Source organism: Emydura macquarii, unplaced genomic scaffold (genome assembly GCF_026122565.2).
Source record: "Emydura macquarii macquarii isolate MOO-44397 ecotype Brisbane River unplaced genomic scaffold, CSIRO-AGI_Emac_v2 contig_1790, whole genome shotgun sequence".
NCBI classification, from domain to species: Eukaryota; Metazoa; Chordata; order Testudines; family Chelidae; genus Emydura; species Emydura macquarii.
In genome coordinates this window covers 4998273-5023739 of record NW_027131927.1, presented here as the reverse complement: position 1 = coordinate 5023739, position 25467 = coordinate 4998273, and the positions used below count along the sequence as shown (strand labels likewise).

Here is a 25467-nt window from a genome sequence, read left to right as displayed (position 1 = left end):
AGAGCTGGGACACTAGAGGGGGAGGGCTCTGAGTGACTGCACTGAATTCTTTCCCAGGTGTCTGGCTGGTGGGTCTTGCCCAGGATCTAACTGGTCGCCATATCTGGAGTTGGGGAGGAATTTTCCTCCAGGTCAGATTGGCAGAGACCCAGGGGTTTTTTCACCTTTCTCTGCAATGCGAGGCACAGGTCACTTGCTGGTCTGAACTAGAGTAAACGGTGGAGTCTCCATAACTTGAAGTCTTTAAATCAAGATTTGAGGACTTCAGTAACTCAGCCAGAGGTTATGGGCCTATTACAGGAGTGGGTGGGAGAAGTTCTGTGGCCTGTGATGTGCAAGAGGTCAGCCTAGATGACCGTGATGGTCCCTTCTGGCCTTAAAGTCTATGAGCCTATGAGAACTGTTACCCTGATGTTCATGGTGTCTCTGCCTGGAGACTAAACAGCTCAGAGACAGGACTGCGGACAGCAAGTGGAGTCTGGCAAACAGCACACAATACACAAGGCCATGTAGCCAAAGAGGGGAAAGACAGACTTTGACTGCAGTTTGCAAGTCTTTTCTTATCAAGTTGTTTGTGACATGGAATCTCTCCATTGGGTGGTAGGTCCTTGCTGAGATCAAACCTAGAGTAGCCCCCATAAAGTCTATCATCCTTGTGGGTGTCAAAGTGGACTTTCCTTTGTTTAGGTTGACTCCCAAGGATGCCAGGAGAGTGAGTAAGGATACGGTTGGTGACTGGACCTCCTGACTGGATTTGCCCATTAGTGGTCAATCGTCCTGGTATGGGAAGCCTGTGTAACCGTTTCATCTCATCTGGGCCACCATCACTGAGAAGACCTTTGTGAAGACACTTGGTGTTGTGGCTAGTCCAGAAGTACTCTGAACTGGTGGTGTTCTTACCCTACCAGAAACCCAAGGACCCTTCTGCGGGGCTGATACACGTCCACCTGAAAGTAAGCATCTTTCATGCTAAGAGCCAGGAACTATCTGCTCTCCTCTAAGGAGGGGTTTACTGATGCCAGTGTAACCATTCGGAGTCTTGACTTGCAAATAAAAACATGTAATTGCTGAAGATCGAGACTGGGCCTCCAGCCTCCATTTTTCTTGGGAGCAACAAAGACTGGGGAGTGGAGCCCCCTTGCCTTGATGAGCTGCACCTGGCGGAGAGAACCCAGCTGCTGATGGAGAATCTCCTGGTGACAAGGAAGAGGGGAACAATGGAGCTGCAATGGATTATCTCTAGTACCCACTCATCTCTGTTGTTACTGCCCTCCAGTACAAAGAGGGTGATAAAGCAACCATAGATTTTGGGGGGGGGGGGCAGGCGAGGGAGGCATCAATAGATTGTTCTCAAGGTTCTACATGGTTCTTGAGCATCCAATCAAAAAAAACCCTGGTCAGCAGGTGGACTTGAGCGGCGGCGGCTGAAGTGGAAGAAGCCAGGAATCTCTGTCTGTGAACCCCGGCTTGTTTACGTTGTCATTCCTGTTTCCTCTTCAGGGCTAAGGTGTAAATGCCGAGGTGGTCCTAGAGTCCTTAAAGGAGTGAAGTGACTCCTCCATCTTCTCATTGAAAGATAAGATTCCTCAGAGGGTGAGTTCTCAGTGGCGTTCTAGAGCTCCCTGGAGAGCCCTGGAGTGTGAAGCCACAACTTGCATCTCATGACAGCAGCTGGGGCAATGGCTCTAGTCTAGATGCAGCATCAACTGCACCCAGTGTCTTAGCCACTTGCATCAAGGAAGGTTTGGAGTTGGCCCTCATCCCCTTGGGGCCGTTTATCTTTGAACCTCACAAATGTAGCGTAGTTTGTGAAGTCATGTTTCGCTACCAGGGGCTGGTAGTTAGTGACTAACATGGAGGGGAGCGGGGGAGAGATGAAAATAGCTTCCATCCTGAGAGGTCAAGGCATTTACCACCCTTGTCAGAAGGAGTTGGCCTGGGCTGCTATATTCTGGATCACTCGCTGGCTGCCTGGACCACCGTGGAGTTCAGTGCCGGAGGGGTAAACAGGAACTCTGCCCCTGTCAGTGGAATAAAGTACTGCTTTTCTGCCCTTTTCAGGGTGTGGGTGCAGGAGGTCCTAGCAGGCTCCAAAATGGATTCATTTCAGAAGCCTGTGCTGTGTGTCATGAACTCCTCTAGAGGGATCTGGAGCCCGGTCAGGACCCTCTGTAAAAGTTCCTGGTACTGCCTGTGGTCATGGGGCAGGAAAGAGGATGATGGTGCAACTGCCTCATTGGGGGAGGAGGGTGACACACTCATTGGAACCCTCAGATCTGGTTTGATATCCTCCTCAGCATACCCCGACAGAGCCCATTGATACCATCTAGGGGAAGGTGACAAGTGCAATTCCTGCATGGATCCAGAAAAATTTCTGCATGGATCTCAAGGACCCCAATAAGGCCAATATGATGAGTCAACCAGCTGGGTGGGGGGTCCCCCAAGGCTCTGGAAACCATCGGTTCCCTTTGGTAATGATGTCTGAGTGGAGGATGGCTCCAAGACATCCTAGAGGTTCTGTCTGGGCTGGTCTCTCTGAGGGGTTGAAGTGTTGTTGAGAAGATCAGATGCCTCGGATGAAAAAGTCATCTCATGTTTTGTCAGCGGTACCAGAGGAGGCATGCTCCAACTTGTAGATGTAGTAGGGTTTCCAAGTGATTTCCTCTGATGCAGAGACATCTCTGAGGAAAACTGGACTGATAACAGTGGAGACTGCAGGTATATAAGGCAAAAATATTCTCTGGAGAGGTAAAAATCTCAGTTTAACCTTGAGTACGCGGAGTAGTGGAATTGGTGCTGATGGATGTGGTGCACCAGAGGATGGATCTGTCATGGGGTGAGGCGTGGAAGGTAGGTCCAGCCTGGAACTCCTAGATAGAGCCATCAAATGCCGATCCTTTCACTCTGTGAGCTGGTGCTGGCATTGGTACTGACGGATCCTTCCCCTTTCACTCCGTCCCTTCTTGAATGGAAGATTTAGGCAGGCGCAGGCCAGGACTCTCCTGACTTGGATTGAGCTCTTTTCTTGTAGAAGCAGATCTGGAAAGGAATCAGTCCTTGTGTCTACTGCAGCAGTGCAGGTCCTGAGTTTCTGAAGTCCTGGTGCCCCACCCCGCTGGTGTGACCTCGCAGCAAGGTCATGCTGTGTGGCGGACACCCCTCTGCTCTACAAAATGGCATCCTCCATGCAGCCACAGGGAGGAAGCCATTTTGTTCCTGTACAAGTGCCGGAACGTGTTGCAGTGTGTTGCAGCCCCACTATGCCGCTGATGGCCGTGTCCTCTCAGGAGAGGGTTTCTTACGCTCAACAGACCCTACCTCAACCCCGGAGCTAGGATGGCCACGCACGCCTTCCCGGAACACCAGACATGCCAGTATTTCTGGGAATGGGCTAGGCCCTCTCCCGCCGGCGTAACCTCACACAGAGTCGTGCTCCACGGGGGGAAGAGGGGAACGCCATTTTGAGGAATGCGCTGCCTCGCCCCTGCTGGTGTTACCTCACACGCATAGTGTGCTTGCACGATCGTGCCGCGAGGGGCGCCGTTTTGAGAAGTACCTCACCCCGCCCCTGCCAGCGTGACCTCACACACAGTTGTGCCCCATAGGGGGCGCCATTTTAAGGAGTGCGCCGCGCTGCCCCCACCAGCGTGAGCTCGCATGCGCCAGGCTCCTGAAAATGGCATTCCCCCCTCCAATGCCGGTTTTATCTGTGTCGGATGGGGGACAAACCACCCAAGAAGAGGGCCGTCTGCTGCTTGGAGGAGTGCTACCCGCAGTCTGAGGCCCTGCACGCGGGCCGGGGTCCCACTGCAGTCTACCGGCCTTCTCCAGGACATGCATCGTCCAGCATAGCTCCCTTCTTTGGGGAGGGAAGGCCCGGATAACGCTGCACTCAGCGAGTGTCTCCGAGATCAGAAAGGCAGATCTGGTGCTCGTCACTGATGGAAGAGGAACGGGGGCAGGAGATCCAGTTCTTGAAACCCGGCTCTCTGGGCGTAGCCCCTCTCTGCGGGGAAAACTAGACGGACTATGAACCACGAAAAGCAGTAATCTACTCAGACAATGAAAGGACCTATGTCCGCTCTCTGTATCTGCAAGTGCTGAAAGAACAAGGGTCACTGAGGACACACAGGACTCTGACTCAGGCCGTGCGGCGATAAGAAGAAACCGGAGCGGTGCCAGCCCATGCCGCCATTATGCCCTGGGGTCAGAGCACAAGCAGAACAATGGAGCAGGCCCTGGCCAACGGACACCGCTTGCTACCAGCCTCTGAGGTCAGCCACATGCACGGCACACGTACCCAGGGGTGGAACACCCATAGGTTACGTCTACACAGCCATAAAAAGCCTGCGACATGGCCGTGGTTGGCCTGGGCTCGCGGGGTTCAGGCTGCCGAGCCATAAAACTGCAGCGGAGACATTCAGGCTTGGGATGGAGCCTGGGCTCTGAAATCCCACAACGGGGTGGGTCTGAGAGCCCGGCTCCAGCCCAAGCCAAAACGTCTACACTGCAATTTTTAGCCCGAGAACCACGAGGCCAAGTCAGCTGGCTGGGCTCTGAGACTCGGTACCACGGGCTTTTTATTGCAGTGTAGACGTATACACAGGGAGCAACATTAGAAGGAGAACCTGGGGTTTCCAGTCTTGTTCCTGGCAACTATTTTGCATCTTTATCTTAAGCTGTGTTAAATGGGATTCGATTTGGTGTTATGATGGACACAGCCAGGTCCCTTGCGTTGAGGACAGCAACCTGGGGCGCTCTGCTTCCACACAGGCAGCTGATCGGCGCAGCCTGCGGGCATCCAGAAGACAAGGCACAGTGTGTGAATTACTAGCCTGCCCTGGCAGAGAGCGGAGAGAGGCTGGGGGGTTTGCGGTGCCCAGAGCAGCGCACCATGCTCCCGGCGGGGGGAATTTCCTCTGGTGGGCACGGACAAGGCTGTCGTGCTGTGAGCGGGTGGTAGAGATTCAACTGGGCAGCTCGGGAAGCCCCGAAAAGTGTCCCAGGGTGATAGGAGAGGCGGGGGGAGTGAGGTGCACACAGGGAGGGGAGGGCATGGGTGGAAGGAGGTGCATTGGGGGGAGCGGGGAGTGTTTTGGGGAAAGAGAAGAGTCTTTGGGGGCGGTTTGGCGGGGTAGGGGAGAGAGAGGTGTTTTGGGGAGCAAGGTGTGTTGCGGTGCAAGATGCGTTGGGGCGAGGTGTATTTGGTGGGGTCCAAGGAGAAGAGTGAGATGTATTTGGGGGGACCCAGGATGGGGTGTATTCTGGGAGGTCTGGGGCAGAGCAAGGTGTATTCCAAGGGGTCCTGGGGGAGCGAGGTGTATTCCAGAGTGTCCTGGCGGGAGCGAGGTGTATTCCAGAGTGTCCTGGCGGGAGCGAGGTGTATTCTGGGACTTGGGGGGGCGAGCGAGGTGTATTTGGAGCAGTCCGGGGGGGGTGGTATATTCAGAGGTCCAGGGGGGCATGGTCTGTCTGGGGGGGCCATTACTCACCCTCGGAGCAGTACTCCCCCCTCCAGCCGGCCAGGCAGACGCGGGCGCCCAGTGGGTCGCAGGCGTAGTGGCCGAAGGGGTCGTCGCGGGGGCGGCAGTAGTCGGAGCAGCCCTCGCCGTAGTAGTGCTCGTCGCACAGCACGTGGTAGGAATAGCGCAGCTCGCTCTGCTCCCCCAGCTGCACGTCCTGGGACCAGTCCTCGCCCACCGCCAGCCGGCGCCGCGTGGCCAGGCGGCTAATCAGGTTCTGGGCGTCCTCTGATGGGCGGAAGAGGAAAAACGGGTCGTTAATGAAGAGCTGAGGGAAAGCAAAGGGCTTCCCCTCCTTCCTCCTCTCCCCCGGTCCCTGGCAATGACCCTCTTCTCATGGGGCAGGGCTACAAACTGGGACCTTTGGCACAAAGTGCCTGAGCCAGACACCACTGAAGTCAACAGGCCTTGGGATGAGCCCTGGAAGGCATGGACATCGCTCGCTTGAGCTAAAGGAGGGACTCCGTTAGCCAGCAGCGGTAGTAAGACCATTATCCCCCCATGTCGTTCTAAAGGAGGGATTCTACTAGTTGGCAGCGGTAGTAAGGCCATTACCCTCTATGTGCACCAGCCACTAGAGGGAAACACATAACACTGACCCAATGGGTGACACACACCCCCAGTATATGCCCCACTATCACGCATCAGGGTTTCCCTGCCCTCCTCTCCCACGCCTCTCTCCCCTCGCCCAGCCCTGCTGTGGGCACTGTGCTCCCTGCCTAGAGGAGGGGTCATTCTTGAAGGGGTCAGGGCCAGGTCCTTTAACAGAGTCCAAGGCCAGAAGGCACCTCTGTGATGTTCTAGTCTAGTGCAACACAAGCCAGAGAACGTCCTGTTGGAGCTGGAGCAGATCTTTTGGAAAGACATTCAGTCTTGAATTAATAGTTGTCAGGGATGGAGAATCTATCTCGACCCTTGGTAAGTTATCCCAGGGGTTAATTCCAGCTGCGACTTCCAGCCATTGGGTCGTCTTCGACCTTTCTCCACTAGACTGAAGAGCCCGTGATCAACTTTTTGTTCCCCGAGTAGGTACTGACAGACGGGGAACCCGTCACCCCTTCACCTTCTCTCTGTTACGCTAACTAGATTGAGCTCCTGGAGTCTATCGCTCCAAGGCAGGTTTTCTAACCCATTGATCATTCTCGGGGCTCTTCTCTGACCCCTCGCTAATTTATCAACCTCCTCCTTGAATTGTGGGCACCAGAGCTGGACACAGGATCCCAGTGGCAATTGCACCAGTGCCAGACACAGAGGAAAAATAAGTTCTCTGCTCCTACCCGAGATTCCCGTTTGTGCATCCCAGGATCACATTAGCTCTTTTGGCCCCAGTGTCCCACTGGGCGCTCACGTTCAGCCCCATAAAAAAGCCTTTTGCAGAGTTGCAGCTTCCCAGGATAGAATCCCCCACCCTGCATTCGTTCCTTTCTAATTCCCATGCAGTACTCTCTGCACCAGCTCCCCTCACTCCACTGTCTTAAATCCCAGTCCCCGGCCAACCTGGGATCCCTTCTCCCCCCGCCACCCACTCGCCCATTGCCTCCTGCCCGCCGCAAGCCTGCTCAGCTGGCAGCCGCCTGCCCTCTGCCCAGGCACACAGAATCATAGACATGAGGGGCTGGAAAGGACCCGGAGAAGCCATCAAGCCCAGCCCCCGGCGCTGAGGCTGGACCAAGTAAACCAAGTAAATGGGTGTTTGTCCAGTGACGGGGATTCCACAACCTCCCTCGCAAGCCGGTCCCAGAGCTGAACTCCCCTTAGCCTTAGAAAGTCGGTCCTAATATCTCACCCAAATCTCCCTTGCCGCAGATTGTGCCCATTTTTTCTTGTCCTCGCTCCAGTGGGCATGGAGAACAATTGATCCCCCTCCTCTTTATAGCCGCCCTTAACCTATTTGAAGACAGTTCTCAGGTCCCTCCTCAGCCTCCTCTTCTCAAGCCCAGTTTTTTTAACCTTTCCTCCTCATCAGCTTTGCTAAACCTCAGATTGTTTTTCTTGCTCTCCTTTGGACTCTCTCCAATTTGCCCATGTCTTTCCTCAAGTGCAGCACCCAGAACTGGACCCAGCACTCCAGCTGAGGCCTCACCGGTGCCACACAGAACAGGGCGGTTACCTCCCGGGTCTTACATACAACCCTCTTGTGAATACACCCCAGACTGAGATTATATTAAACCTGCATCATATTGGCAACTCATTCAATTTCATATCCACTGGCACCCCCCGTTTCTTTTCCACAGTATCATCCCCTAGCCAGTTATGCCCCATTTTGCAGTTGTGCATTTGATTTTTCCTCCTCAAGTGAAGTCCTTCGCACTTGTCTCCATTGAATCTCCTCTTGCTGATTTCAGACCAATTCTCCAATTTGTCAAGGTCGTTTTGAATTCCACCCCTGTCCTCCAAAGTGCTGGCAACCCCTCCCAGCTCGGTGTCATCCGCACGTTTCCTAAGCGCACTCTCCACTCCATTATCCATGAAAATATTGAATGGGACCAGACCTGGGCCTGCCCCTGTGCGACCCCACCAGTTACACTCTCCCAACTGACAGCGAGCCAGTGATAACCAATCTTTGCGTGTGCAGCCACCTTGTAGTCATTTCACCTCGATCACACGTCCCTAGTTTGCTTAGGAGAACTTCATGAGGTCAAAAGCCTTCCTAAAAATCAAGACACATCATGTCTAGTTTCTCCCCGTTCACTAGACTCTGCATACACCGTCACAGCAAGCAGGTGTACCCACTGCACGTGCCCCACACCCGATTACACCTCCTCCCCCGCTATTGGCTCCGCAGCACCTCCTCTCCGACCATCTGGCCCCCCTTGTCCTCACTCCCTTGCAATCTATGACACCCGTGGCAAGATGAGCTAGACAAACACGGCCAAGCTGTAAGGAAAAACCAACGCCCCCTTCCTGCCCCGCATGCGTCGGCGGAGGGGCCAACTCACCCGAGGCTGTAAGGGGGAGATACTGCCTTTGGAGGGCCTGTGTCCATTTGCCATTCCCATCTGTGCCTGAGTTCCCGCCGCACCCCTTCTCCAGCTCTCGCTCTCCTGCCTCCAGTACCTCCTCCCCCGCAAAGGTGCACCCAGCACCCTGTGGAGAATGCAGGCATGTTTTGTAACATTTTAAGGAACAGCGTATGACTCAGTTTATCCACTGCGTGGGAAGGGTCAGTGCCTACTCTGGGGGTAGGGGATTGAGGCACAGCTGGATGTCATGTAGACAGTAGCTCTGCCTGAGGCTATATCTATGCCAGTATGGCTCCCTAGGGTGGATGCAGCATATCCCACTGAAGGCGTTCTGGTCTGTGTGGTAACATCACCTGCCCGAATGATGGTAGCCACATCCTCAGAAGCACTTTGTGTCTCCACTGGGGGGCTGTGTTGGCAAAGTTAAGTTGGCTGGGTGGGGAGAGTGGATTTTCACACCCCTGATTGACACAGCTATGCCAGACCAAGTTTTATGTCCGGGGCAGACAGCCCCTAGCTGGGCCCAAATGTGCCATTGAGAACTGAAGGGAACCCACACAGATGAAAGGAAGATCCAAGGACTAGCACACGAACTCTTCACCTTTTCCATGCAGACCTAAGCACTCGCCGAGGCTGGATCCCTAAGACTAATGGTCTGTTGTCCTGAATAGGCTGCCTGGTCTCACCACGCAGATGTCCTGGGTGCATGGCTCTCTGAAGGGGTACAAGCGTCTACAGGAGTATGAACTCGGCTGGTGTCTCAATAGAGCATACGGCAGCAGAGAGGGGCAGGAGCCCAAAGGCCCAGCGTGGGGGTGGGAGAGCTGCAGAGCTCACTCCCGGGAAAGGCTACGCCCATAGCTAGGCAAGACCTACTGGTCCTTCTAAGGGACTGGATGAAGCTGGAGCACTGAACCCAGGTTGATCCGTGACAGCTGGTGGCAGAAGTGGGATACTGGATGCATTTTGCAGTAGTATTTTGCATCAAGTGACCCCAGCAGAAAAAGCCAACAACCAAGGAAACCAAGTGAAAGGGGAAATGGCGCGGAAGTCAGTAGAGCTGTACAGAGCGAGGGGGCTAAACGCTGAACAGTTAAATGAGGCACAGCCGGCTAAATGGCTAGAGAAGGACAATTGGGCAAGAACCATGGTTCGGCCCCAGAGTGGGCTCTGGGCGAGCCGCCCAGCCTGTCAGCAGAGAAGAGGGGAGAATCTGAGAATGCCCCAACACCACAGCTGGAGCAGCAGAGACTGGGACTGAAAGCAGGAAGCTTCAGATAGAGACCCAGAAGCTGGAGACAGCTGAGCAAGAACAAGAGAGACAAAACCCAAGCACCAACAGAGGGAGGCATGATCTGGAAATCAAGGCGTTAAGGAGCAAGAGACTCTGTGGAAGCCCAGCTGGGGCTATGCACTCCACAAGAAGCATAGCTGCTACCTTATTGCCCCCCTTGGAGGAGGATGGGGAGATAGATGTCTTCCTCACTGCCTTGGAGTAGGCTGGTGATTCGAATCCGATCCCCTCTGCAGATGGACTCCGAAATCTCGCTCCCATATCGTTCCTAAAGCCATCAGACCTTGAGTCAAATGGATGGGGCTGAGACTGGGGACTAGGTGCAGAGCAAAGGGGCCTTACTGCTTATGTTTGAATTGACCCCTGAGGCTTCCAGGACAAGGTCTCGGGGTGTGCAGAAGACCTCCGGAGGGGTGTGTACGGAGGTTTCCACCCCGGAGGGAGAATAGCTCCACTGATGAGGTACGGGTGTAGGAGTCACTATCCTGGAAACTTTGTGGGGTTTGAAGAATTCCACCAAACGTCCCCTCTCCAGCATAAAAGATTGGATGGTTTGGCTGAAGACAGGATGCTTCTTTAAAAGACCTGCTCCAGGGAGTCTTTTGGGGCAGTTCTCTGGCCTGCGTTGTACAGAAGGTCAGACCAACTGTTCCCAATGGTCCCTTCCGGCCTTGAGAGCTGTGAAAATATAGCCAGTGGATCAGAAGTCTAAGGATCTGCCTAGCACTGGCTGATTGGCACAGGCATTTGTGAACAGTACGACCGGTTATTAAACAAGACCCAAAGGGAACCAGCCTAAGCATGGAGTCTGGTGGAGTAGTGGGAGCAGTGGAAGCAGCCTAGCTGTGAGATCTGGGTAAACCCAACCTGGGAGTGGGTGGCCAACATGGGTAGCCCCCTACCCAGGGAATCCCAAAGATCTAAGCTGTAATATCTGCAGAAGGATGGGGTAGAAGGTGACGTACTGCTAGAGATTCAGTTCCCTGGGGCCTGCCCAAAACCGGAGGGTTAATCCACCATCTGCCCAGCCAGGAAGGCAGCCTGTACCACCTGCTGCCCTGCAGAATTAGTGAGTGAATGTGTGAGTGACCATATGGAAGAAAGCAGTTACCCAGCTAGCGCCTCTTGTGCATAGGATCTGCTGGTAAATAACTCTCCAGTCCAGATACTGGTGCACATCTCTTGTACTCTCCTGGGCTCAGACCCATGTGATCCCCATGGGACCAGAAGGCGGGAGATGTTCGGGGAAAAGCGGGATACTGGAACCAAGCCCCATGTAGTAAAACCAGCCCAAACACTGCAATCAGGGGTTGATCCTGGGGCCGGTTTTGTTCAACATCTTCATTAATGATCTGGGGGATGGTGTGGATTGCACCCTCTGCAAGTTTGCAGATGACACTAAGCTGCTGCAGGGAGTGGTAGATACCCTGGAAGGTAGGGATAGGATACAGAGTGACCTAGACAAATTGGAGGATTAGGACAAAATAAATGATGAGGTTCAACAAGAACAAGTGCAGTGGAGTCCACTTAGGACGGAAGAATCCCATGCACAGCTACAGACTGGGGACCGATGGGCTAGGCAGCAGTTTGGCAGGAAAGGACCTGGGGGTTACAGTGGATAAGAAGCTGGATATGAGTCAGCAGTGTGCCCTGGTTGCCAAGAAGGCTAATAGCATATTGGGCTGCATTAGTAGGAGCATTGCCAGCAGATCAAGGGAAGTGATTATTCCCCTCTATTCGACACTGGTGAGGCTGCATTTGGAGTATTGTGTCCAGTTTTGGGCCCCCCACTACAAAAAGGATATGGAAAAGTTGGAGAGAGTCCAGCGGAGGGCAACAAAAATGACTAGGGGATTGGAGCACAAGACTTATGAGGAGAGACTGAGGGAACTAGGCTTGTTTAGTCTGCAGAAGAGAAGAATGAGGGGGGATTGATAGCAGCCTTCAACTACCTGAAGGGGGTTCCAGGGAGGATGGAGCTTGGCTGTTCTCAATGGTGGCAGATGACAGAACAAGGAGCAATGGTCTCAAGTTGCAGTGGGGGAGGTCTAGGTTGGATATTAGGAAAGTTTTGCACCAGGAAGCTGGTGAAGCACTGGAATGGGTTACCTAGGGAGGTGGTGGAATCTCCATCCTTAGAGGTTTTTAAGCTGCGGTTTGACAAAGCCCTGGCTGGGATGATATAGTTGAGGTTAGTCCTGCTTTGAGCAGGGGGTTGAACTAGATACCTCCTGAGGTCCCTTCCAACTCTAATATTCTATGATTCTAGACCCACGTGCAAAGCCCCAGGCACGCCCGCAGCACAGAGCTCTGGGCAGACTCCGGCATGGGTCAGCGGTGCTGTAGGCGGGGACCCTAACTGTGATCCCATTGCTCCACTTCTTGGAAGTGACGCTGAAGCTTTAAGTGGTTGCAGCATTCTTGAGGCCGTGTGGGTCCCAGGAGATGAGGCCAGATAGGTGAGGTCATGGTAGTTTTAAAGCACAAATCCCACCCTTCTCCCTGTCCAAGCAAGAGTCCGGGGAAGCGAGCCATGCAGATGGGCCTGGAGGTGTCAAGCAGAATGCAAACGGAGCAGCAGGGACGGAGGGATTGTTTTGCTGGTAAGCTCAGGACACCTTCCCATCTGTAGACAGATACCTGACCTGGGCTGGGGCAGAAGGACCCCCCCTCCTACCCATCGCCACCCAGGAGGCGAGAGTCTCACAGTCTCTAGTGTGAACTCCCTGAAGCCGGAGTCTGTGACCAAGGCAGTTACCTCCCTGCCTGCCCATAATGGGGAAACTGAGGCAGAGCCTCGCCTCGCTGCGGCTGAGTCCCCAGCCAAGCGTGTGCAGGGAGAGGGACTGCCAGATGTGTGAGCCCTGTCGTGGCATGAGAAAAGTCCCAGAGAAGGGTAAAGCAGGTGGCTGATGGCAGAGACACCTTTTTACAGGCTGGCCATGGCCATGGTAGGTTCTCTTAACCAAGAGGCCCCGAACCTCAGCGCGTCGGAAGGGGGCCAGGAGAGGCCTCTGTCTAGGGGAGTCAACGCAACGGCTTCTCCCCAAGAGAGGAGATGGGGTCGTGGCATACACACAGCCTGAGGAGGAGACACAACTCCTGAGGGGGCCTGCCAACGCTGGGAACACCTGATCCTGGGACACCAGAGCCGCAGCGTCACAGCCGAGTTAAGTCCAACTCAGCAGGGGGACTGTGGACGTGCCCCTAGAACCGGGGAGCAGCGTCCGGGTTTTCCCCTCTCTGGGTCCTCCTCAGAGGGGGACCACCCCTCCCAGCTACCTCTCACCGGGAGCAGTCTTGTGCCCCTCTCAGGGCAAGCAGCCCAGCGCCGGACCCTCAGGCCGGGTGGGCAAAGCAAGGAGTCTAAGGCCAGGCCCTCAGGCAGGGCTGGCAGGTGAGCAAGCTGCTCTCTGGAACGGCATGGCGGGGAAGGCTTTCTCACAGAGGATAGGAAAGGGGGGAGGGGGACGCAGGCCCGCCCATCTCCACTGCGTCCCAGCCCAGGGCCCTGGTAGTGGCAACGGCGTTTGCCACGGGGTCGGCGGGGCTCCGGCCGCAACACGCCGCCCAGGTTGCCCCTGACTCAGCCACTAACGTGCGGCTATCCCTGGGCTTCTTCCTCCCCGAAACCCCCGGTACCTGCCTCCTCTGGGTCGCTGAGGTGTGGTAGGCCTGCTAGGCCCTCCTCATCCATGGGCAGCAGCTCGGGCAACTCCATGGGCTCATCTTCGGAGGGCAGCTCTTCCAGGTCCTGCGGTCCCCAGGCAGGGCCAGTAAGTTCTCGGGGTCCCAGGCTCTGTACTGCTCTGGCGGGTCCGCTTCCGGCTCCCAAGCCCCGGGTGTCTCCAGGGAGTTCTCCTCAGGCTCATAGTCAGCGGGGAGCCCCGATGGGTCTTCCTCCGGCTCCCAGGCCGTGGGGTCCTCTGGTGGGCCCTCCTCCAAGTCCCAGGCCGTGGGGTACCTGGGGGAGGCCTCTGCTGATCCCCAGGCTGGGGTTAAGGCCGGCCACTCCCTTTCAGCACAGCTCCCCGGCCCGGCCTTAGCTAGGAGCTCAGGAGGAGACACATCCTTCCCCTTCGGCCGTCCTCCTCCAACTGAGCTGACCAGCCTGGCTCTTAAAGGCCTAGCTCCGCCCCCCTGCTTCCTGTCAGGTGGGGCCACTGGGGCCTTTAAAGCCCTAGACCCGCCCACTTGCTTCCCGTCGGGGCTTCCCCTGGGGGAGGCCTCTGTCAGCCAGGGTGGGTCTGGCTCCCTCTCTGGGTCCTCCTCAGAGGGGGACCACCCCTCCCGGCTACAGGGACTAAGCTACCCTGCTCTCCACAAACGATTCAAAGAGGCACTTGCTAGCCCAGGATGCAGCCCAGACACAGACACCTGGAGCAGTGGGAGGAGGTAGCGGCAGGGCCTGATTAGAGCTTCAAACCCGAAGGCTTTAGGGTGGCAGAGGGGTGAGCGGGGGGCATGAGAACTCCCCATGTGGCCCTGGCTAGCATGACTGAAAGGAGAAGACCTAAAAGTGTCTGTAAGGCTTTCAAAGTTGCCTGGCAGAACAGCTCCCCAGAGAACTGGAGACATTTGCCATGGCCCAGTCTGATGACGGTTGTGGTTTTGCTGAACGAGAACTCGCAGTCCCAACCTCCAAGAGGGTTTGAACATCCCTAGATCGGGGGTGGAGGGCAGTGATCTCGCTCCGTTCAGCCTCAAAGGGGGTGAAGAACGGAGGGGAATTGTTTGGGGTGTTTTTCTGAACAAGGTGTAGCTCAGTTTCCCCGCTGCGTGGCAAGGGGCCAGTTCCTACGCTGCGGTCAGCACCGGGCAGTGAGGCAGGGCTGGATGTCAGGCAGACAGTGGCTCTGTCTGGGATGGACCTAAAGAACTGAATGAAATCCACACATAGGAATGGAAGATCCAAGGACTGAAACATGAGCCCTTTGCCCCTGGCTGCCCAGGAAAGAGAAGAACTGGGACTCAGAGGGCTTGCGGGGGTGAGGACTGAGCCATACAAGGTACCGGGGTTGTGTTAAGAACTAGGACAAAGATACGAGATGGACCCCAGGAGAGCGTGGGATATCAGGGCAGCTGTTTCTGCCTATATAGACTCTCTGAAGCTTGCCTTTTCCATGCAGACCTAAGGACTCTCTGGTGCTGGATTCCTAATGACTAATCAATGCTCTGCTGTTCTGAAAAGGCTGCCTGGTCTTGCCATGCACTTCCTGAATGGGTGCAAATCACTAACTCAGCTGCACACTCAGTAGGGCGCAAGGATAGAAACCGGGGGCGCTGGAGCCCGAAGGCCCAGTCTGGGAGTCGGAGAGCTGCAGAACTCACCCTTGGGAAAGGCTACGTTCAGGCTCAGCAAGAAATAGGGGACCTCCTAAGAGATTATATGAAGGCCAGAGCAATGAGCCCCTATGAAGCCATGACCGTGGTGGCTGTAGTGGGATACTGAATGCTCCACCCACCCAGCATGTTATCTCCGTCCACCCAATCCCGATGCCTCCCAGCAAAGAACTCATAAGAATCGCCAGTTTGGATCAGAACCAAGGCCCTCCTAGCTTGGTAACCTGGCTCTGACAGCACCCAGCACCAGATGCTATATAGCCAGATTTAAAGACCCTGCAGTAGCAGACAGGAATAATCTGCTCCCCATACAGATCTCAGCCTGCTCTTTACTAATTACAGATCATCTGACACCTCGGAGCAGGAGGTTTATCTCCCTCCTGTCCTTTTAGTTAGCACAGACTCTTCTAACCCTGCATATTCTTGTTCCCTATATGAATGTCCAAGCCCTTTTTGACTCTTTGTGCCGCTAACACAGCACCTGTGGGCAGGTCAGCAGGAGTAGGGCTGGAATTGGGGACCTCTGGATCTAAAGGCACGAGTGCCAGTGCCTGAGCTGAGAGACCCAGCTTCCTGCTCCAGGCTACAGCAAGCCCTTCAACCACTATGGATATGTCTACACTGCAAAAGGAGGTGTGTGCTTAACTCACGTTCTTAATTTGCATTCGCCAACCTGGCTTAAAACAGCAATAAAGACCCAATAAATCAGCTCTAAACTCAGATCAGCAGCTTGAGTTCAGCTCCGGGCTGCTGTATTTAAGTCAGGCAGCAAGCCCAAGTGAAGAGAAGATGGAGAAGTCACTGACCTTGGATAGCAACGGGCGTTCAAGATGTGTGATCCATACGCCTGTTCGAGGCCATGCGCACCCTTGGTGGAATTCCAAGTCTTTTGGCCAGCCGTGTCCATCCAGCACGTCTGTACCCTGGGGCTCTGAGGCTTTTTCCACCAGAGTGTCTAAAAGGCAGAGCATGCCGCCACGCTTCGTTCCTCTTCACCGCCGAATCAGAGTTCAAGGACTCCTGGCACGCGCATCTCACAATGAAGCCCGGTAACTTCTCCTTCATGTTATTCCCCAAAGGCACATTCCGCTGATGCTGGCTCCAGTGCATCGGAGGTGGGAGCTCACAATCTACTAGAATAAAGACTCGAGTCCAGGCCTGTTGAACGCAGCTTCTGACCTGGAGCCTTCGGTAAGTAGCTAGTGCTTCGTGAATGAATTTTGCCCAGCCTGTGTGCACAATGGGAGATGTTCTTTAAGGAGGCTGCTGAGTCCTTCTTTACCACCTCACAGCAAGCCCTCATATAGTCAGAGATCCACGTTGACGAGCCTTGGGAAGATAGGGCTTCGCCTCTCATCCCTGCCTCCGATGGCCACAAAGAATCTTGGCGAAGAGCTGCCCGGCTTCTTTCTTTGCAGATCGGAAGCCAGGGCTTGTTTGACATCTCAGGTGTGAAGAGCTGGAAGCAGGAGGCTTAGGAAAGACCACAGGTAGGTGGATTTGCTGGTTTGGATGGATTCTGTGACCCTCTTTTGGCAAGCACTTTGGATGGGTTCTTAAAGACACCGAATAGCAGGCTATATGCTAAAGGGAAGTCAGCCGTCAGTGCTTGACTCACACCCACCCTCCTCACTAAGGCGATGGCCACCAGGAACAACATTTTCAGAGGCATTTGCAAGAGAGAGCATGATCGCCATCGGTTCAAATGGGGGGTCCAGCAGCACTGAGACAATCAGGGTGAGGCCCAATGGAGGAAACCCGCTGATCTGGCCTTTTAGGAATTTCAAGTCCACTGGGTGTGAGAAGGCCGACTGGCTCTCTGTAGACGGATGAAGTGTAGAGATCACAGCCGAGCATATCATCAGTGAGAGCTCAATGGAAAATGAGGCCATTTGAGCTGCAGTAGATAATCCAAGATCACAGGCTTGGATGCATCCTACGCGCTCAGGGGTTTTCAACAACACCAGTGAGACATTCTTGTCCATTTTGCATGGGAAGTCTGTCTTGTAGAGTCTGTCCAGCTGTCAACCAGGACACCCCAAACTGCAGAGGAGCAGGACCCTCAAAAACTGTCCAGATGTCCAGCAACCCAGCTGTGAGATGGGGAGACTTCAGACCAATTGAAGGACTTTCCCCTTGGCCTGCGACAATAGGTCTGCTACCAGAGGTAAGGTCTTGAGCCGAGAGATTTAGATTCTCAGGGCTTGTCTACACTAGAAATTTGCATGTAGTGCTCCTGGTGAAGACACTCTCAGAGAGAGTGCTTCCTCATCAACTTAATAACACCACCTCCACGAGAGGCGGTAGCTATGTCTCTCCTGCCGACATAGTACCGTCTACACCAGCACTTAGGATGGTATAACTACATTTCTTGGGGGGTGGATTATTCACATCCCTGAGCAATGTAGTTATACCAAAGTAATTTTGTAGTGTAGTCCAGAAATCAAGATCGTCTCTCAGGAATAGCCTGGCCAAGTCCAGCTGGACTTTGCAAAGCACCCTGGCGTTCAGAGGGACCAAAGGGTAACTGTATAAGAGTCCTCTTGTCCATGGGACTAGGAAGGTGCCTGATAAGGAGCCTGGGCTCATCATCCTCTTGGACAGAAGCTGCGGGACTTTTTGTTGTTTCATCTTGTCTCTCGCAGGTAGCCCCAGTCTGAGACGATGGCTTGAAGAACGGAGTTCTTGAGTTCCCACTCGTGGTTCAAGGAGACGTACCCGCTCAGTCTGTCTGCTGTGGTGATCTGCGGACAGGGCAGATGGACAGCCAAGAGGGCGATCTGCCGTCTGATGCCCCACTTCCACAGCCTGACTGTTTCTTGGCCAAGCGGGGTGGATCTGCTGCTTCCCTGCTTGTGGATGTAGAAGATGGAGGTGGTGTTGTTCCATCATTATCTGGGCATGGAGGACTTGCAGGGAAGAAGGAGCACCCTGAGCTCTAGGAGGTCGATGTGCATTCGTGTCCCTCAGGGTGTCCACAGGCCTGTGTCTGCAGGTTGTCCACATGTGCTCCCCATCCCAGGCACAACGTGTCCATCACACCATCTTGGCTAGGAGGGAAGATGCAAAGGGGCGTTCACTGGGTCTTTCCATCAAGTCAGAGATTATCAACCCAATGGGGTCGTGGAGAGGGCCATATCCAGATATTTGCCTAGGATGCAGACAGGCCTCAGCACACGTCAGAAGTGCAGTCCTGCATGAGGCTAGGTGACCAAGAAGGGCCAAGAAGAGCAAGGAAAGTTCTGCCAACTAGAGTCTCACCCCACCACCACAGAGATCAGGGACGAGAGATTCTGGAACCCGTCCCAAGGTAGGAAGGCCAGGGTGCTGGCAGTGCACCAGTGAACTCCCAGGTTCTGCACCGGGCTGCAGGTGTATTGAGCAGCTTTTGAGACCTGGTGAGGTGATTTTCCCTGAACCAGCCAACCGTCCAGATGAAGGTATACTGATGTGCCTTTCTTTCTTTGGTGTTTCACTGCAATCTCCAGAACTTTGGGGAATGCCCTCGGGGTGGCTGAGAGGCAAAGGGGAAGGACACAGTACCAGTAATGCTCATGACCCACCATAAATCTCAAGTACCATCTTTGGGATGGTATCCTGGCTATATTGAAGTACGCATCCTGAAGGCTGAGAGAGATTAACCAGGCCCCTGGAGTGGGAACAGTTGAGTTGGGGTTTACCATACTGAAATTCAGCTTACCCCAAGTCTAAGACAGATCAACATCCACCTTCCTTTTTTGGGATGAGGAAGTATCGGCTGTAGAAGCCTGTTCTCTGATACAGCAGCAGGACCCGTTCTGTTGCTCTGAGAGGATCTCTCGGTGTAGAAGATCCTAATAAGTGTGGTCCCTGAAAAGGAATGAGATGGCAAGTTGAGCTCAGGCACCGTGAGGAACTGAGCAGGGTAATCCTATCACAGAGTCCAAAATCCATTGGGCCCAGGTGCTACAGGACGATTTCTAAAGGAGGGAGCTAGCTCTGAAGTCAAAGGAGTGGTCTGGATCTCCCGATGGACCCATCAAAACAGGTTTTTCTAAGGAGGAGGGTGAGACGGCTGGGTCGATGAGGCAGGCTGCCTTCTCCTGTGGAAGCACTGTTTCTTCCTGGAGGGGTTCGGTGGCCCTTTGGTGGAAGAAGGGTGGTTGGACTGTTCTTTGAAGGGCATACAATTGTGGTGTGGGGGCTGGGCTCCCCTGGTAGCCCAGGCAATGGTGAAGTCCACCCTTCCAGGGTGCCATCCAGTGTGGCTTTCAGACCAGTTTTAGTTACCAACTGCCCCGCATCAATCAAAGATTGCTCATCCCGCCACGCTGGCTACCCTGCTATATTTAGCACACTCGCTCGATCAGAGCAACACAGGTACATCTACCCAAGCCGGAAAACACACCTCCAGCTGCAGCGGAGGCATTCCCTATAAGACGGGAATTGCTCAAAGGTATACAATCAGACCTTGGTTGTGGGCCAGCCGGCACTGCAGGTGTGCTGAGTGAGAAGTAGGGTTCCTGGGTGAATACATCCAGTTTCTTTAGCTCTTTTTCATAGATTCCAAGGTCGGAAGGGACCCCTGTGGCTGCCTAGTCTGAGCTCCTGCCCAGCACAGGCTATTGTACTTCCCTGGATTAATTCCACTTTGAATTAGAACAGGTCTTGAACCAATCTTGACTGAAAAATTGCCATTGAAGGAGAACCTACCACCTCTTTGGACGTCACTTTGTCTTCTCTCTCATTCTTGCTGGCTGCCCTCACAACCAGGAATGAAGTGAGTGTAGAAATATCCCGCGCCCTTGGGTAGAACCTGGTATCACCTATCCAGCTTCCAAGAGGCACGGGCAACTGTGGCTTGGATTGGCCATGCTACGCCAGCCTGCTCCTTTATTGCCTCATTTAGAGACAAGGCTACTCTCTCCAGGGAGGTAGACTGCAAGATGTGGATGGATTTAGAATCATAGAACCCCAGGCTTAGAAGGGACCACAAGGGCCATCTAGTCTAACCCCCCGACCAAGATGCAGGAGTTGTTGTGTCTAAACCACCCCAGACAGGTGGCTACCCAGCCTCCTTTTGTAAACCTCCAGTGAAGGAGCTTCCAGGACTTCCCAGGGCAGTGTGTGCCATTGTCCAACTGTTCTTACAGTTAGAAACATCTTCCTGAAATTTAGTCTAAATCTGCTATGCTGGTGATTGAACCCATTGCCTCTTGTCCTGCCCCCTCTGGTAAGACAGAACCACTTTTCTCCATCTTTTCTATGGCAGCCTTTTGAGTATTTGCAGACCTCTACCACATCCCCCCTTAATCTCCTCTTTTCCAAACTACACATACCCAGTTCCTTCAGCCTTTGCTCATATGGCTTCCATTCCATCCCTTTCATCATCTTTGTCTCTTGCCTCTGGATCCTTTCCAGTTTCTCTACGTCCTTTCTATACATTGGTGACCAGAACTGGACACAGTTTTCCACGTGAGGTCTAACCAGCGCTGAGTAGAGCGGTACAATCACCTCCCATGACTTCTTCCATGGGTATGAGGAGCATCCCTGGCTCTTCTCTTCAAGAGGTCATAGAACCCCTTACAACCACCCAGTTGTGGGGCCATGGGGCACCACTGCTTCATCTGATGAGGATGATGATGATGATGACAAAGTAGCTGGCCCTGCTGGGTCTATCAGAGGAAGGACTGTTTTGTCCTTGCTCCACCTCACAGCTGGGAGAAGGCTGAGCTGGTGCCAGCTGAGTTGCTGCAGATGCGGCTGAGGTAGTCTTGTCTCCCATGAGATGGGTAGGGGCCCCCACAAGAAGGCCACCTGGGTATAGAGGGGAGTGGACCTTGGGGCCATGGAGTGATGGGGTCCCAGGACAGATACCTAAAGTTGTGTTTAGAGCTCCTGTGGGAGGCAGAGGGTGGAGGTGGTCCTTGGGGAGTTTTTGTGTGGTCATCACCCGTGGCCAGTGAAGAGAATGGCTATGCCAGGTCCACAGGCAGCACTGTGCATCTGAGCATCGTGGGTGGCTTGGTGCCATATCCAGGAGTCCCAGGACTGCCAGAGCGAAGTCAAGAGAGCAGCGGCTCAGGTTCCTGTAGGACTGAGAGGTTTCTCGGTGCCATGAAGCTACCCAGTGCTGGGAGATGTTGTGGGTGGCCCATGTTTCACCCCTGGTGCTGGTGGCACAGTCCGTGGGAAGCCCTTATTGGTGGGGATGGTGGCAAAACCGGCTGTAGAGTCTCCTCGGAGTTGTAAGCCGGCATTGAGTGTCACGACCGGTGCTTGGGCAGTCCAGCCTAGTGGTCGGAGCAGGAGTCAGTAACCGGAGCTAAGGGTCAGGACTGGGGTCAGAGCCAGAGACCAGGGGCAGGGATTAGAAACAAGGAAGGAACCAAGAGCAGGGCAGAGAAGCAGGAACCAGGAGTCAGGCGAGAAGGCAGGGTCAGATGTAGCAGCCAGCCAGGAATTCACTCCATTGTGCAGACAGCGAACGTCCTGCACCTTCTTCTGTGCAGACAGCGAACGTCCTGCGCCTTCTTCTGGCTTAAATAGCCCAGCCAGGCCAATCAGTGAGGCCAAGCACTCCTCCAATCAGGACTCCCATGGGCGGTGCCTCTGCTCAGGCCTGAGCTCTGGGGAGCAGAGTGTCATGAACTGGGGTGTAGGCAGTCAGGCCCAGTGGTCAGAGCCGGAGTTGGGGCCAAGGGTCAAAGCTGGCGTCAGGAACTGAGCAGGACTGGAGACTTAAGAACACATCTCTTGGTTCCTCCAGCCAACCCGACAACCTGGCAGGCCTGGATCAGATGCTGGCCCCACGGATTTGTGTTGCAGAAGGATCTGCTGTCTGGCCTCTGCATCCTTTATGGGTCCAGGACGTCAAGGATTTGCACATTTTCTAACTACACAATAGCGAGCAGAGTACGCACAGCTATCACTCTGTCTTGCTGCTGGGAGGTGGTGGAAAGAAAAGAAACCGATGATGGTTGGCCTGCAACCCGCTTTACACCCTGGCTGAGGAGGCCCAGGGGACAGGCGCACCATAGGGACACTACTAGGTAAAAGACCCTGAACTGGAGGGCAAAGGGCACATGTCCCCATTAGTGGAATGTGCATGTGGACAAACGCTTGAAGGAAAACACATCTTTTCTTTTTTTTTTTTTTTTTTTTTTTGCAGTGTAGATATACCCAGCCTCCACTAGAGGAGGACAGAGTGCTGCACCGAGCTGACAGTAGTGACCCGAAGTTCCCTTGTGGCAGTGAGTTCCACCGGCTAATGAGACGGCAGAGAGAAAGCATTTCCTGGTAGCAGGTTTGAACTTTCCTCTGTTCAATTTCATCAATTGTCCCCTTGTCCTTGTGAACCGGACGGAGCAGACACACCCCATCTCCCTTCTGTCCCCCGGGGCACTGCGTCATAGACATTTATCACGTGTCCTCTTACTCACCTCACTCACGTAACAATCGTGATATTCTCACTCTCTTGAAAAGAGATTTTCCAAGCCCCTGCTCATTCTCCACCCAGCCAGGACCCATTCCCCCCCATTCCCTTCTCCCTGCACGCCCCTCTCCATCTCTCTAGCACCTCCCTCGATCCCTCCTGCATGCCCCTCAGCCCCCCTGCACACCGCCTCCCTCCCTCCCTCCCTCCAGCACCTCCCTTAACTCCCCCGCATGCCCCTCTCCCTCCCTCCAGCACCTCCCTTAACTCCCCCGCATGCCCCTCTCCCTCCCTCTGACACTCCCTCAACCCCCCGCACGCCCCTCTCCCTCCCTCTGACACCCCCCCAACCTCCCCGCACTCCCCTCTCCCTCCCTCTGAGACCCCCCCCCCACTCCTTCCCCCCACCCTGCACTCCCCCCTCTGTCCCTACGGGAGCCCTGTGCCCTCCCCCCACCCTGCGCTCTACCTCAGAACTGACATTACCTGTTTCCAAGTCACTGACAACGTGGAAGAATGCTTATGGATCCACGTGCTACCAGCTAAAGCACAAGATGGGCTACTCAGTGGCACCTGCTACAGACCATCAAATCACACATGGGAACAGGCTGACCTGCTTCTTACACACCTATCTACACCGTGTGGGGGGCGGGGGTAAGGAGGGGTGAGTTGCATGGTGGTGGGACATTTCACTCTGAGTGACGTATGCTGGAGGTCTCATGCTACCAGTCCCAAAACATCTTTGGAAGGGGCAAATGTTATAAATGACAATTTCCTACCTCAAAAAATGTTGCATCCAACACGAGAGAATTCTCTATTAGACCTCGTCTTGACATATAAGGAGGAACTGATCACAGAACTAAAAACGAATGGTAACTTTGGAACAGGTGCTCATGACTTGACCATATTTGAGATGTTTGCACTTTATTCTGTTTGCACCAGTAATACGGTGCTTTAAAAGGGCCAATTTCACAAAACTGAAAACAATTATGAGATAAATCAGCTAGGAGGAAGAACTTAATCAGATACATGTGAATGATAATTGGGAATTGTTCAAAACACTTTGCCTCAAAAGCCACAATCGAGAAAGAAGACTACACTGGTGGAAAAAACAACCTGGCATAGAGGGGAATTGAAAGCAGCTACTGTATATAAACAAATGGAATACAGGAGAAGTTCATCATAATGAATATAAATCAGAAGCTAGGAACTGTAGAAAATTGATAAGGGAAGCAAAAGGACAAAAGGTGCTGTCTATGGCCAGCAGAATTAAGGACAATAAGAAGGATGTTTTCAGAGTATATTAGGAAGAAAAAGAATCCTAGAAATAGTGTTGATCCATTACTGCATGGAAATGGTAGAATTGTCAATAATAATTCAGAAAAGGCAGAAGTATTCAGCAAACAGTTCTGTTCTGTATTTGAGGGAGAAAAACAGATTATATAGTCAGATCATATGATGATGATAACTCTTTTTCCATTCCACTAGTATCTCAGGAAGATTTTTAACAGCAGCTACTAAAATTAGATATTTTTAAATTAGCAAGTCCAGATAACTTGCATCCAAGGGTTTTAAAAGAGCTGGCAACGGAGCTTGCTGGTCCATTAAATGCTGGTTTCCAATATGTCTTGGAGCACGGTGAAAGTTCCAGATGACTGGAAGCAAGCTAATGTTGTTCCAATATTTGTAAAGGATAAATGGGATGACACAGGGAATTATAGATCTGTCAGCCTAGCATCAACCCCTGGCAAGATAATGCACGGGCTGATATGGGACTTGATTGAAAAAGAATCAAAGGAAGGTAATACAATTAATGACAATCAAAATGGGTTTATGGAAAATTGATCTTGTCAAATTAACTTGATATTATTTTTTGTGAGATTACAAGTTTGGTTGATAAAGGTAATAGTGTTGATGTAACATATGTAGAATTCTGTATGGCATCTGACAACATTTTTATTAAAAAACTAGAAAGATACAAAATTAACATGGCCCACATTAAATGAATGAAAAACTGGCTAAGCGACAGGTCTCAAAATATAACTGTAAATAGGGAATCGTCATCAAGCGGGCCTGTCTCTAGTGGGGTCCCACAGGGATGAGTTCTTGGCCCTGCACTATTGGATATTTTTTAACAATGACCTGGAAGGAAACATAAAATTATCACTGATAAAGTTGCAGATGACAAAGATTGAGGGAGTTGTAAACAATGTCACTGAGACAAAGCAATCTGGATCACTTGGCAAACTGGGCACAAGCAAACAATATGCATTTTAATACGGCTAAATGAAAGGTGGTTTATCAGGGAACAAAGAATGCAGGCCATACTTACATGAGGGGAGATTCTCCTGCGGAGCGGTGACTCTGAAAACGACTTGGGAGCTGTGTTGCAGAATCAGCTGAACATGAGCTCCCAGTGTGACGCTGCAGCCAAAAGGGCTAATGTGATCCTGAGATGTATCAACGGGAATCTTGAGCAGGAGCAGAGAGGTTATTTTACCTCTGTATTTGGCACTGGTGCAACTGCTGCTGGGATCCTGTGTCCAGCTCTAGTGCCCACAATTCAAGGAGGACGTTGATAAATTGGAGAGGGGTCAGAGAAAAGCCACGAGAATGATTAAAGGATTAGAAAACCTGCCCTGTTGTGATAGCCTCAAAGAGATCCATCTATTTAGCTTAACTAAAGAAGGTGAAGGGGTGGCTTGATCCCTGTCTACACTTGGGGAACAAAAAGTTGATAATGGGCAGCTCAGTCTAGCAGAGAAAAGTCGAACATGAGCCACAGGCTGGACGTCAAAGCTGGGTAAATTCAGATGGGATATGAGGCACACATTTTCAACAGTGAAGGTAATTAACCTCTGGAACGACTTACCCAAGGCTGTGGTGGATTCTCCATCACTGACAATTTTTAAACCAAGATTGACTGTTTTT

General features: G+C 53.1%; 1 protein-coding gene across 1 annotated transcript in view; it reads right to left on the bottom strand.

Moving 5' to 3' along the window:
• The window catches only part of DLL3 (delta like canonical Notch ligand 3), a 235760-nt gene that overhangs the window by 198380 nt on the left and 11913 nt on the right, over positions 1-25467 (bottom strand). Inside the window, exon 5 of the mRNA XM_067557309.1 lies at positions 5493-5750. Within this exon, the coding sequence (XP_067413410.1) occupies positions 5493-5750 (258 nt within the window). The remainder of the gene's footprint in view (positions 1-5492; positions 5751-25467) is intronic.